Below are 13,575 nucleotides of genomic sequence, written 5' to 3'. Positions count from 1 at the left end.
CTTGATTACATTACAAGCAACAAATGTTGCTCTGAAAAATTTGCTTACCATAGTCTTCAAGGATTCCAAAACCAATTCAGATTATACATTGTGGAAGGGAATTATGTTGTTCAAAGGAAGAATTATGGTTTCAGATAATATGGAATTCAAGAACAAATTGATGCAAGAATTTCATGGTTCCAAAATTGGAGGACATGCTGGTATGACAAAAACCTGGGCTGCACTCACTTCTCAATTTGTTTGGCCAAAAATGCAACAAGAAATTAAATCTTTTGTTAGAGAATGTGCTATTTGCCAACAAGCTAAAATTGAAAATGTAATGTCAGCTGGTCTGCTTCAAACCTTGCCAATCCCACACCAGATTTGGGAGGATATTGCAATGGACTTCATCACAAGATTTCTTTGTTCCAATGGCTTAACAACAATATTGGTGATTGTGGACAGACTTGCCAAGTTTGGTCATTTTATTCCCTTAAAATTAGACTTTAATAGTAAATTTGTTGCAGAGACATTCATCAATAACATTATTAAATTGTATGGCATTCCCAAATCCATTGTATCATATAGGGACATGGTGTATGTTAGCTCTTTTTGGCAACACACTTTTAAAGCAAAAGAGACCAAATTGGCTATGATTTCTTCATATCACCCACAATCAGATGGGCAAACTGAGAACTTAAACAAAACTTTGGAAATGTATTTGAGATGCTTTGTTTTTTATAATCCCAAAACTTGGGTGAAGATACTTCCTTGGACTCAATATTGGTACAACAATTCTTATCATCATAGCCTCAAGATGTCCCCTTTTCAAGCAGTGTTTGTTAGACCTCCACCAACAGTGGTTAAATATGAGTGGCATGCTAAAGACCCACCGTTAGTTCAAGCAGCACTACACGAAAGAGATCACTTATTGAGACAACTTAAAAACAACCTGCCTAAGTCTCAAAACTATATGAAATTCCAAGCTGATAAGAAGAGAAAGGATTTCAAGTTAGAGGTGGGTGACTTGGCTTTAGTCAAACTTCAACCATACAGGCAACATTCAATGGCATTGCGCAAGAATCATAAGCTCAGTCTAAGGTACTTTGGTCCATTCAAGGTACTTAGAAGGATTGGTGATGTTGCTTATCACTTACAATTGCCTGAAGCTGCAAAAATCCACCATGTCTTTCACATTTCTATATTGAAGCAATTCAGAGGCAACTCATCTCAACAATATTTTCCACTCCCTTTAACTACTAGCAAGAAGGTCTTATTCTTCAGCCCATTAACATTCTTAAAACGAGAGTGGTGGTGCAGAATTCCAAAGACATTCCACAAGTTTTGGTACAATGGGACACAACGGAGGCCAATGAAGAAACTTGGGAAGACTTGGAAGACTTTCAACACTCTTATCCTCACTTCAACCTTGAGGACAAGGTTGCTTTCGATGAAGGGGGATTTGTAACACGTGCAAAGGAAGCAAAGAAGGAGGGAGAAAAGTTTGTTACACCAAATGGACACTTGGCAAAAGATCACAGAAGGGAGAGAGTGAGAAAAGCCAACACACAAAAAAAGAGAATGTTAAATGGGGCGATTACGTGGTGATGAATAAGAAATGATTATGCACTTTTTTGTCTGCTCTAGGGAAACACTCTGATCATTTTTTTCTTCTTATGAATGTTCTCTTTATACTCAATGTAACTAGCCATAAATTTCCAGGTCATAAGCTATAGCTAAATAATACTCATTCTACTTCTTTTCTTCTGCATCTTCTCATTATTCTTCTTTAATACAATTAGAACTTAAACTCCAAGATTAAAGTGTTTCAACCGCCCAATGCTTAGGAAAAGGATATCATAAAAGTTATGTTAGAAAAATGTTATTTTGGTATCTTAAGTTAATTGTTTGTCGCTTTGTCCAAACCTGGTCTTATTACTTGAGTTTCACATTGGTCAGGTTTATTTTAAGTTTTGTTTCACTTGGGTTCTTCAACTATGTTTTGTTTGCGCCATTTGTCCCAATGTTATCTTTTAGCTAATGCCGTTATAAATTTAAGATATTCTATTAATCTAATTAAACCTTTTTCTCCCTCCGTAATATTATGTTAATCAATCCAGCAGAACATTCTAAAAGTGCCGTTTAAAATGACATTTTTTGGAAGTGCCTAGTCTAGGGGGGAGCTATGTTTTGGGTTTCTGGAAGCAATTTGTGAGTTTTAATAACCATATGAAATTATTTGACTTCTAAAAGGGCATTGTTCTGTGCTAGTTATGCTATCTATAAGACACTATAATTATACAAGATGTTCCGTTGGTTATTTGGTAGAAAATAAATTATGGTTAAGCTTCAGCAAAGGATCAAATATAGGACATTGGATGCTGTTGTTGCAGGGCAGAGGGATCTCAAGGAGCTTGGCTTCGTTGTTTCCATCATTTCTTCTTCTGAGTGTCACCTTCCAATATATACCAATTTACTTTCCATCATGGACCACATGGTCTTCCCCATTAGGAACTCAACATCTTTTAGAAAAATCAGTTAGAACTCAGGGATTGTTTAAGCAAAAGAGTTTAATACTTAATACTTAATAGTGTACACGAACATGATAATTATCAAGTTCAAAAAGCATAATGAAATCAGCACTTAACTTTCAGCTAGTTGTTCCTAGACCAACAGGCACTTTACAAATCAATTAGGAACCAAGGAAGAAGCTGCACAAGTACTATGAGGGTTCTTATATAAGAGTGGAGAAGCCATAGCAAGAGTGTGCAGTACTATGAGGACTCTTATATAAGAGTGGAGAAGCCATAGCAAGAGGTTAGTTCAAAGTTCATCTATTTCTGATTAATCTATTATCTCACCACAAAGTTAAGGATTAATCTATTTTGGGAAATGTGGCTGTCATTCTCAACGGTACAACATTTACACTATTAGACGAACTACTCCTTATCATTCGCAACAAATGTCGCTCCGAAAAATCGAACATTTGATATTTGACATAGTATTAGGGATCCAATACAACATTATACCAACTAGTACTTGGTATTCAGAACACTAAATAGCTTATCAGCTAATTGTATCAAATAATAACCATAATCTTGTCTTTGTTATACAATCCAACATTAAGTTAAATTATTTTACAGGACCATGATGCTAATCACAATCATCATCATGATTATTGCAAAATATACACGCATAATGAAAAAGCAAAAAACATAACATAGCTGAATAATGAGGATTCAATTTCGGTGTTTCTCTATCTTCCTCTCAAGCTCGTCCTTCTTCGCACCAACAACTCTATCGGTCTCTTTCCCTCTCTTCACTAACACAAAAGTTGGCATAGCCTGCACCTGAAATTCCCTCGCCACATCCTAATATTCCCGAAAAATAAATAACAATGAGAAAAAAAAGATGTGGAATCATTAACAGAAATGAACAAATCGAAGAAAAAAGAGAGATTATTATTACAGATAATTCATCGACATCGATTTTGATGAATTCAACGTCGGTGAATTTATCAGCCATGGCGTGGATAGCTGGCTCTATGAATTTGCAGGGGCCACACCACGATGCCGAGAAATCTATCACAACCTGTGAATCGATTGATCAAAAGAATAATTTAAGACAATTAGGGTTCAGATCAATAAAAAAATTTCAAAAAAGAAAAGGAAAATTGAGATCGAAATTACAAGACGAGAGGAATCTTTGAGTTCGTTGAAGTGTAGCTGCCAGCGAGCGGAGGAGTGGAAGGATTTGACGAGAGAATTCTCCGGCAACGGCGGCGAAGCGGAATCGTTTGCAAGGGAAGAGAAAAAGGAACCCATTCGTATTCTCCGGCGAGTCAAGTCTCAGAAGTCAAAAGCAAAACTTGCACTCACTGCTACGCTATTATTATGAATGTACTTTTGGGTTTTTATATTGGGCTCGGCCCATAAATTAAAATAAGATTATACGTTCATTATTATCGAATCAATAATAATGTTTCAGACACGAGATAGAGATTAGAGAACATGATTGATTCTCTGAATAAATACGCGTGGCTAAATTAAAAACTATTTCACGAAAATAATCTTTCTTAATCGTTAAATTATTAATTAAATTAAAAGCTACTAACTAGACTACTAGAGTAATTTTATGATTCTCCTATGGGATGATTTTTGGTAATTATTATCTTTTATATGTTAATTTATTTAATGGTATTTACCTTTATTAACTAAACTACCTTGGAAAAAAAGGAGGAAATTCGATTTTAATTTAGTAATTAAAATATAGATCACATAATTTTATATGCGAAACTACTTGATTGAAATTTTAGAATATTTTTATTAGAAGCCTTCACTTCATTATCAGCAGCATCGACATTTTGGTTACCTCCATTGTACATATTAAAGGCCTCTGAATTTCCGTTTTCTTTCTCTCTACGCCCGTTCTCGAAATATGCCGTGTATAGTGTTTTGTATTTAAGAGTTTTATTAACATCAGTTATTAGCACTAACAATAAGAAGGTAAAGTAAAAAAAAAGGTTAGTGTAGTTAGGAATGGCGGGGCGGGTCGGAGTCGGGTTTGCACATACCTAAACCCGAACCCGAAATTCAAAACTCGAACCCAAATTCAACGGGGTTGAAAATAAAAATACCATCTCCGAACCCGAAAAAACCCAAAAATGATAAAGTGTTAAGGAAAATATGATATTATTTTCGTGTAATTTTACTCTAACATTTTTATTCTCTCTTGTATTATTTCATTTCTTTTATGTTTGAAGATCCAATAGTATATAAAGTAACATTAGAAATTAAAAACAATTGGCAAATTATAAAAATTTCAATTTTAAATTCAATTACCTTACTTTGGGGTGGGTTCGGTTTAGGGTCTTTGCTATACCAAACTCGAACCCGAAATTTAAAACCGAGTAAAACCCGAACCCGAACTCAATCACATCGGGTTTTCCCCGTTAAATTTGGGTTCGGTTCTGGCGGGTACCCACGGGTTCGGTTTTTATTACCATCCCTAAGTGTAGTGGTGTAAATTATATCATATCTCTAAAATGACAAAAAAATCGTATATTTGATTATTTATAGTGATATTTATTGGAAAGAACACACACTCAAATATTGTCGCGTGGATGAGAAGGACATCTCTAGAGAGAAGTTATTGTTTTTATACTCCCCTGTAAGTATAAAATATCATTATATTATATCTACACAATAAAAGCATGAACATCCTATTTTTTCTTTTACTTTTATTGCAATGAGAATATTTTAGATATCCTTAGTTATACAAAAAATAATAATGAAAAATATTAACAAAGTAATTCTATTACTTCTTGAATGTATTAGTACATATTTTGTTTTCCTAAAATGAAAACATTATATATATTCAAATAAAACCAAAATTTAAATATAATTAAATAACATTTTAATAAATTATAAAGCAAATATAAATGAATAAGTTATAAAATGTTAATTTTAAAATAAAATTTCTATTCTAAAACATGTACTTTTAAAAGAATAATAATAAATATATCAAAAAGTAATGTATGCTAAAACATTAAGAGAAATTTAACTCAAACCCGTAGGTACATGTCCAAAACCAACCCAAATTTAATAAGAGAAATCTGTTCCGATTGGGTTTTGGGATTTACCCAAATTTAATTCTTAGGTATAAGTTCGAGTTTAGTAATGTGGCTACTCAACCCGATAAATGTTTATTTTCACGTAATAAATGTTATATCATCTGATTTATTTCTGTGTGTTGCATATTTATAATGCTGCAAAAATAATATTATGTTCATCTATAACGGTGTAAGTATGGTCTTAAAATATTCATATTGATATATGCTTTGATTCTATTTTTTTCTAGTAACTAGTCCTTATGGAAATATGCTTCACCGCCAACAAAATGACACATGGTGAGTTCGCATTTATAACTGCAGAGATTGAGACTTATATGGCATGCTTTGTGATGGGCAGTAATATACTCCTAAGTGCATGTGTGCTCCATGTTTTGAGCGGGTGCCTATCGAGTTTAGGTTATTCGAAATGTGACAGAGACTCAGGAATGTAGTATTATTTTTAATCTTGATAAATTTGAGTTCGGATTATTGGTTATTCCTGGAGTTAGGTAAGCAGAACCCTATTCTTCTTGTTGACATTCTTAGAAATAAGTCATGATATTTATATAACTATATTTAGACTACGGATCCATTTACTTCACTAGTACAATTTTAAAACTTACTCCTCATCCTAACCATTAATTTTAGAGAAACCTAATGGTTTGGATCTACTTACTAATGCAAACAGTTAGATTCTCTAGAATTGATGGCTATAATGAGAAGTAAGTGGATCTCTTCCCATATAATTATATTGTATATTTATATTTATTTTATACTATATATAAAGGTAAAATATGGTGTAACTTCAACCATGATGTAATTTTTACGAAAATTATATAATCATAAGTAACCACCACCGATACATTAATTAATCATATCTCTCACCTTAAATTGAACATTATTATAAACACACAAAATTATAATATAAAGTACATCAAAAACATTCTAATTCTAAAAAATGAAATATATAAAAATTAAATATGTAGTATCCCAAAATCAGGCTGAAAATTAGTTATATACCAACCGTCCTAATTTAATTTGCATTAGTCATTTGCCCCCCTATTTTCTCTTCCCATTTTCTTTTACCAACTGACTATGTGCCTAGAAAAGATGTTTATGAAAAAAGTTGGAGAATATCTGTTTACTTCATGTTTTAGTCATCAATTTTAAGGAAATTTAATAGTTTGAATTAATGAGTGGATTTAATCATTAGATTTTGTTATAATTAATGACTAAGATATGCAATAAGATTTTTAAGCTTACTAAGAGTAGGTATATCTCATATAAAAAAGTTTGTATTTCCTAATTTTGTACCGGATAAATTTCCTAGAATTGTTTAATGATATACTGGATAATGACATTTTAATGATATTATTATAATTAATTACTTTTCATAAAAAAAAATTATAATACTTTATATTATTTTTTGTGGGTAGATAAGGGATTCATCTGCTCACATATGAAGATTAATCTCTTTTAAGACATAATGAAATGCATTTTATAGCTACCAAATAATACATTGTCAGTATATTGTGTGAATGTCTTTTAAATTTGGAAAAAATATAAAATAAAAAAGTAGCCAAAAAATTATCTAAAAATTCTATAAATTAGTATGCATTTAAAAACATTAGTATTAGTAAATATATATCCTAAAAAAGTTAATTAAACAAATAAGTAAGGATATTTATTAATTATAAAATTTGATTGTTGGAATTTTAGTAATTATTTAATTATATTAAGAAAATATATTTGTCACAAGAAGGAAAAAATGAAATATAAAAAGGGGATTATTTCTAAAATTAATATGAAATTGACATATGGCAAGTGAGGAATAGAGAGATTAAGGAGAATATCTGGATGAAGATTCTAATTTAATATAAGTCAATGTTTTGTTTAGCTAAACTTAATATAGGGTACTAAGAAGACTCAATATTGATGTTAAAATGGACAAATATGACAAAAAAATATATATTAAGACAACTTTATAAGATGTTGTATTATTGAATAAGTTCTTAGAATTTTCATGAACATTTAGCCATAAAAAACAATGGAAGTTAAAATAACATTGAATAATACTAATATTGTTATTTGTTTTAACTAACTTTACAATATTTCAAGGTTTACAAAATTTTAACGTTTTTTGTAGCCGTGATGCTTTATTGACTTGGGTGGAGACTAGAGATATTTGAATTAGACTATTATGTGTGAATCCAACTCCTATTTAATACCATAGTATGAGAAAAAGAGAATATTCTTATTTTATTTTATTAAAATACTTAAAAAAATCATAGTTATTATAACTTTTTTTTTAAGCCTCCACAATGTTGCAACACCTTTTTCATTTTTAAATGAGTCTCACCAATTATTTTATATCTGTTTACATTTTTTAATAACTTCAACAATTCAAGCCAAAATCACTTTCAATGGTATAACTCTATTTTCATTCATCACAAACCTACTCCACATTTACATTTTTCTAACAATGTTTTCCATTTTACAATGTTGACTCACAACTTTAAAAACGATACTTATTTAGTTTACCGTCGATACTTATTTAGTTTACCGTTGTGAAATAGGAACAAAAACGACTCCTCTTCAATAGTAAACTTGGACAAAAAATATGTTTATTTCATTAAGAACGATTTTTTTATTACCATTTTGAGCGATTTTAATAATCCTTCTGCCGCATACAAACTAAAAAAAAAGTAAAAAAGTGTTCTCTCATGGGCATTGACTACACATAATCCAATGTGGTGTTCATCTCTCAACAAAGACATTTATTAGTCACTTATCTATCTATTGTCGTGCATATGCGACACATACATTGATGGCGCAATCCTGATCTCTCAATAATCTCACAAGATTACCAAATTTCGCTATTGCTACTCTTCATGATAATTGTACATTCCTGTGGGGGAAAGGACACATTCATCATATTACTACTAATAATAAATACATATGGTAAACATAACAGCCAAGTCTTTCCTCTATGACAACAACAATTGGAATGAGTATATAGTAATTAAGTTTTTTACAAAGGGGCATTTTTTGTAATAAGCAAAACCCATGCATTAATTTCATAAGTTATATTTAGGTTAGTATCACACATGATTTTTTATTCCAAATAAGTTCATGTAACAAGGTCAATTTTATTAATTTTGTCTGACTTGAAACATCGTTTATTGACTTCTTCTTTGACGTCCTCCTTTATCTCTATTTTATCTAATGATAAGACACGAAAGACATCGCCACACTATTTCTCGTGAGAACGGTTGCAAAATCATTCTCTAGTCATAGATGGAAAATGAATTAATTTCGTTCTTATTTTCTCTTCCACGATTATCATGAGATGATAAAATGTCAATGATAACCAAGATCATGGTACAAGTCAATGGTGAAAAAGATTAGCAATAATTAACCCATAACATTTCTCTAAAATTTGACCTCAAAATTAAAAAAGATTTATTTAATAAACATTTATAACCAATTATTTAACGAAAAAACTTAAGAAAGTAATAATAATTGGACATAATTCAACAAACTGGGGATTTCGGCTTTGTCTTATGGGTATCAGTAAGGGATGAGGATATGCTGTCTCCAACCATGTCCCCTGACTAATCACAATGAAGCATAAAGTTATAAATATTTAATTTCTTTTAACTAATCTAACATAATATGATTGATCTGAGATATGGTTTGGACAGAGTTGGAACAACATATCCTTTTTAGTCACTTAGAAATGTATGAACGTATAAAGAAATGCCCCTTTCGCATTAACAATAGGCATACAAAGAACACTTGCGTTTTGTTTGCGAGCGAGTGCTTCTTTTCATTTCATTTTCCCAATTCCATAATATCTTAGTCTCATTCACACTCAAATATCTTCTCCTTCTTCTTCTTCTTCTTTTTCCTCCGTCGTAACCGTAACCAACATGGCGGCGATTTTATCTTCCGCGGTGTTCGCAACCTCGCCTCTCAAATTCACTATCCCTAAGCATCCATCACTTTTATCTCCTTCATCACAATTACAATTTCACCCTCTTCGCTATAACCCCCTTTCATCTCGTTCACCACTTCTCAGGTACATGTTCGTAATTTTTCGTTCTTCTTCTATCTCCGTATGCTATAAATTCAACTCATTTTTTGTTTGAATTGTTAAAGGGTACGTGCAACTGTACTAAAAGACGAAGAAGAAGAAGTGATTATTCAAGAATCGTTCCCTTCAAAAACTTCTTCTTCTCCCTTCGATGTTGCTAAAGAAACGAACGCTGATTCACTTAATACTACTCCTGGTGCTGTTGAAAAATGGGCTATTAAGGTTGAACAATCAATCAACATCTTTCTCACGGTAAAATTCATATATCTACTCTCTCTATTTACTCTTATTTGTTTCTTCAATCTGTGAATTCAAAAAGGCCACTATAATCGGTTTTTCGCAGTTTCGCTGTTATCAGTTTTATATTGTTGCTCTTCCGATATCATAATTTGTGAGATGATCGTGTAATTTGTTGGTTGATTATTTATCACTCAAAAGTTGAAAGAAAAAGAAAAACTTTTTCAGCAGCTCATAGTTCCATACATGAAATTACTCATGAAGTATTAAGAGTATAATAATGGATCAACAAGCATTTCACATAGATTTAGGCCTGTTTGTTTAGGAGCTTTATATATATTAAAAATAACTTCTGCCATTTATACTTGTTTGGTTGGTATTTATTAAAAATGTTTATTCGGAAAAAAGGAAGATGATAGATTAACTTATACTATGGTTTCATACCAGTGGTGGGTGAAGATTTAGTTCTGCATATTTGGACTGAGGAATCATCGTTTATCTAATTTTTTTTTATCAGATAATTGACCTGCCATTCATTATATTTAGTTCTTCACTATAATCTTGAATCACACTTTATGCTTTTCCGGATAGTTAGTTGTTCACTTGTTCATGAAAAGAAGCACATTTTGTTGTTTATTACTTCTTTACATCTTCACTGATCATTTCAGGATTCTGTCATAAAGATACTTGATGCTTTTTACCATGACAGAAATTATGCAAGGTTTTTTGTGCTTGAAACCATTGCAAGGGTTCCTTACTTTGGTAAGTGCTATTTCATTGATCAATGCTTTGTCAACGAACATGATTTATGATAGAACATTATGACGTCGTTCGATTCATGTAGCTGACTCCATCTAGTAAGGCTTGGTTGTTGTTGATGTGTAGCTCTATGAAATCTTAATCTGTAATTGATGAAGACAAATTCTTACCGTTACACTGATTGGGCATACTTTTTTATTTTATTTTCAAAAGTACATTATGAACCACTATCTCAGATTTTGTTTTTCTTCGAATATTCATTGGTGCAGCTGTGCAGGGAACCTAACTCCTTTATTTGTACTTAAGTGAAAATTTTCAAACTAACGAAGCATCATAGTCATTTTTTTATTTAATTTAGTCGTAAATGTTATGGGCCACTGTCCATAGTTATTGCAACTTTTAGGTATTAATCTTTGAATATCATTACCTATGGCAGCCTTTATGTCAATTCTCCACATGTATGAGAGTTTTGGTTGGTGGAGGCGGGCAGACTATCTGAAAGTGCATTTTGCTGAGAGTTGGAATGAAATGCATCATTTGCTCATTATGGAAGTAAGATTTTTATTTCATCTAATGCATCTGATATTTTATTGATTAATACTCAAAAGATGCCATTCTGCTAAATCTTAGTAGTCACGTAGTTGTCCATCCATTAGCTGTTTTGTTTTTGAAGATCAGTAGTTGAACATACTATGAAACACCTTAAGTATTGAATGAGAAAACCCCAGTGAATGTAGGAGAAAATTGAAAGGATCCCTTATATAGTGTATTCAAATGTGTACCTGTCTTCCTGAAAAGTATATTCAAGTGAAGATATTTCCTTAAAAATTTATTCAGTCAACTATTTTCATTTGTTTTTACAGAAATACTTGATAGTGAAAAACTGTTGTCAGCAGAATATAGCTTCCCGATTACCATTTTCAGATATAAGATGTTCACATTTTTTTAAGCCCATCCTTTCTCCTTCCATGGGTTGTAACAGTTGGCCAGGAAAAGATGTCCCCCTTTAATGTTACACCAGGCGTAAGAAAATATTTTCCACACTAACACCTGGGAATATAAAAAACCAGACAATTATCTTCGTTATAAAAATGGAGCCTTTAGAACCAATGCATATTCTTAAAAAAATTATGTAGTTTTATTAGTTTAAGAGGGAGTCATTTCCCCCTCTTGTAATGGGTTGAAACAGTTGACCAGAGAAATGTTTCCCTTTGACAGTACACCATTCATAGAAAACTATTATCTGGAAAATGCTGTGCCAAAAAACATAAATGTTTCGATGGACAATATTTTCCATAAAAAAGGGACCCTTGAATGGACAAGAACAGAAATGTACATCTGGAGGATTTTTATGCATATAGACTCTATTATTCACATTATTTATTATATATGATAAAGCTTGGCACTCTAACTGCAGGAACTAGGGGGGAATGCATGGTGGTTCGACCGGTTTCTGTCTCAACATGTTGCAGTATTTTACTATATTATGACAGTTATTATGTATGCGATAAGCCCAAGAATGGCATGTAAGTATTAAACAGTTATTTTTTGTTTCATTGTAATCTCTGTTATATATTTCAGTTCATTGGTTGGACAAATTATTTAAGTTTTATACATATGATGAGGATTTTTGAAAAGACCAAATAAAAACTCCTCATTTGAAAGAACTGAAGTTGCCTGCAGATTTGTATACATATTTTACTACTTGTTGTATGCTTGGTCACATCAGTGAGGATGATCAAATGGGTAGTTCAGGAAGTGTCTGAGATGTCCATATGGTCTTCTTTTGATCAAGATAAAAAAGAAAAGAGTTGGTATTGAATTACATTTCTGAACTTAAACAATGGAAATAATGCAGTGTATGGGGACTACCGGTTCAAATAAAGACGAACAAACACTGACCATCCCTTTTAACTAAATACCATATTGGACCAGATGAAACATATTTCTACCAATCAGTCCCATTCTGCTTTGTTCTTCACTTCTTCATTTGCTGATTTTATGTGTGTTTATTGCTAGCGCAGATCACTTTTCCGAATGTGTAGAGAATCATGCTTTTGAAACCTATGACAAATTTATCAAGGCCCAAGGAGGTAAGATGTTTGACTTGTATCAGTTTATAGTTTATACTGGGGGCACATATTTTCATAGTTAAGTGAGGGCTAGAAAGCCTTCATATTATACTTATCTTGCCCATAATGGGGGCATGATTTATTTAATATGAAAATTAATTATGATAAGATGAGCTGTGTTAATTTTACTATGCTTGAACAATGATAGTGATAAGCCGGTCATATTCTGGCTTTATATTGAGAGGTTTTTAATTATCTTTCTCGTTGACTTGTTCATGTTATTAAAAGAAAAGAAAGGCAGATAAATACTGAAAGAGACATTTTTATTGGGAAACAAAGTATATCGCTTCTTAATGTATTAATTATGTCAGTTCCAATAAAAATTTACTAACGCCACCGGTAACTATCTTGTCTGATGAAGGTCCCAAAAGAATTCACCTTTCCTTCACCTGCATCTTTTACTATGTTGAGTCTTTGTTCTAGGTGGTTCAATAACTACATGGTCTAATTTGTTACAGAGGAACTGAAAAAATTGCCTGCTCCTGAGGTTGCTGTGAATTATTATACTGGAGGTGACTTGTATTTATTTGGTAAGCTTTTCATTCTTTGACTTATGGCTGTCTTCGGAGTTAAAAACTGCTAATTTACACTTCCCTGTCATTTTCTTCAGATGAATTTCAAACTTCCAGGATTCCAAATACTAGAAGGCCTAAGATAGGTATGCCTTGAAACCTGATCAAACATTCATTATATAGTGAATTTGCTGTGTCTAAACTTTGATTCTGATTCATACAACATTTTATTTTCATGACAAAAGGGGG

At 31.9% G+C, this 13,575-nt stretch overlaps 2 protein-coding genes across 2 annotated transcripts in view; one reads left to right on the top strand and one right to left on the bottom strand.

Moving 5' to 3' along the window:
- Positions 3,007-3,883, bottom strand: LOC109345356 (thioredoxin H2). The gene is made up of 3 exons (XM_019584307.1): positions 3,669-3,883; positions 3,448-3,570; positions 3,007-3,350 (listed from the first exon to the last, which is right to left on the bottom strand). The coding sequence occupies exons 1-3, from the start codon at positions 3,801-3,803 to the stop codon at positions 3,219-3,221; spliced, it is 390 nt and encodes a 129-aa protein (XP_019439852.1). The 5' UTR covers positions 3,804-3,883; the 3' UTR covers positions 3,007-3,218.
- Positions 9,523-13,575, top strand: part of LOC109345355 (ubiquinol oxidase 4, chloroplastic/chromoplastic) — a 4,903-nt gene continuing 850 nt past the window's right edge. The window contains exons 1-8 of the mRNA XM_019584306.1: positions 9,523-9,671; positions 9,752-9,938; positions 10,592-10,685; positions 11,119-11,234; positions 12,100-12,208; positions 12,707-12,775; positions 13,273-13,344; positions 13,425-13,472. Of these exons, the coding sequence (XP_019439851.1) occupies positions 9,523-9,671; positions 9,752-9,938; positions 10,592-10,685; positions 11,119-11,234; positions 12,100-12,208; positions 12,707-12,775; positions 13,273-13,344; positions 13,425-13,472 (844 nt within the window). The remainder of the gene's footprint in view (positions 9,672-9,751; positions 9,939-10,591; positions 10,686-11,118; positions 11,235-12,099; positions 12,209-12,706; positions 12,776-13,272; positions 13,345-13,424; positions 13,473-13,575) is intronic.

Source organism: Lupinus angustifolius, chromosome LG04 (assembly GCF_001865875.1).
Source record: "Lupinus angustifolius cultivar Tanjil chromosome LG04, LupAngTanjil_v1.0, whole genome shotgun sequence".
NCBI lineage: Eukaryota > Viridiplantae > Streptophyta > Magnoliopsida > Fabales > Fabaceae > Lupinus > Lupinus angustifolius.
This window is presented reverse-complemented; position numbering and strand designations above follow the sequence as displayed.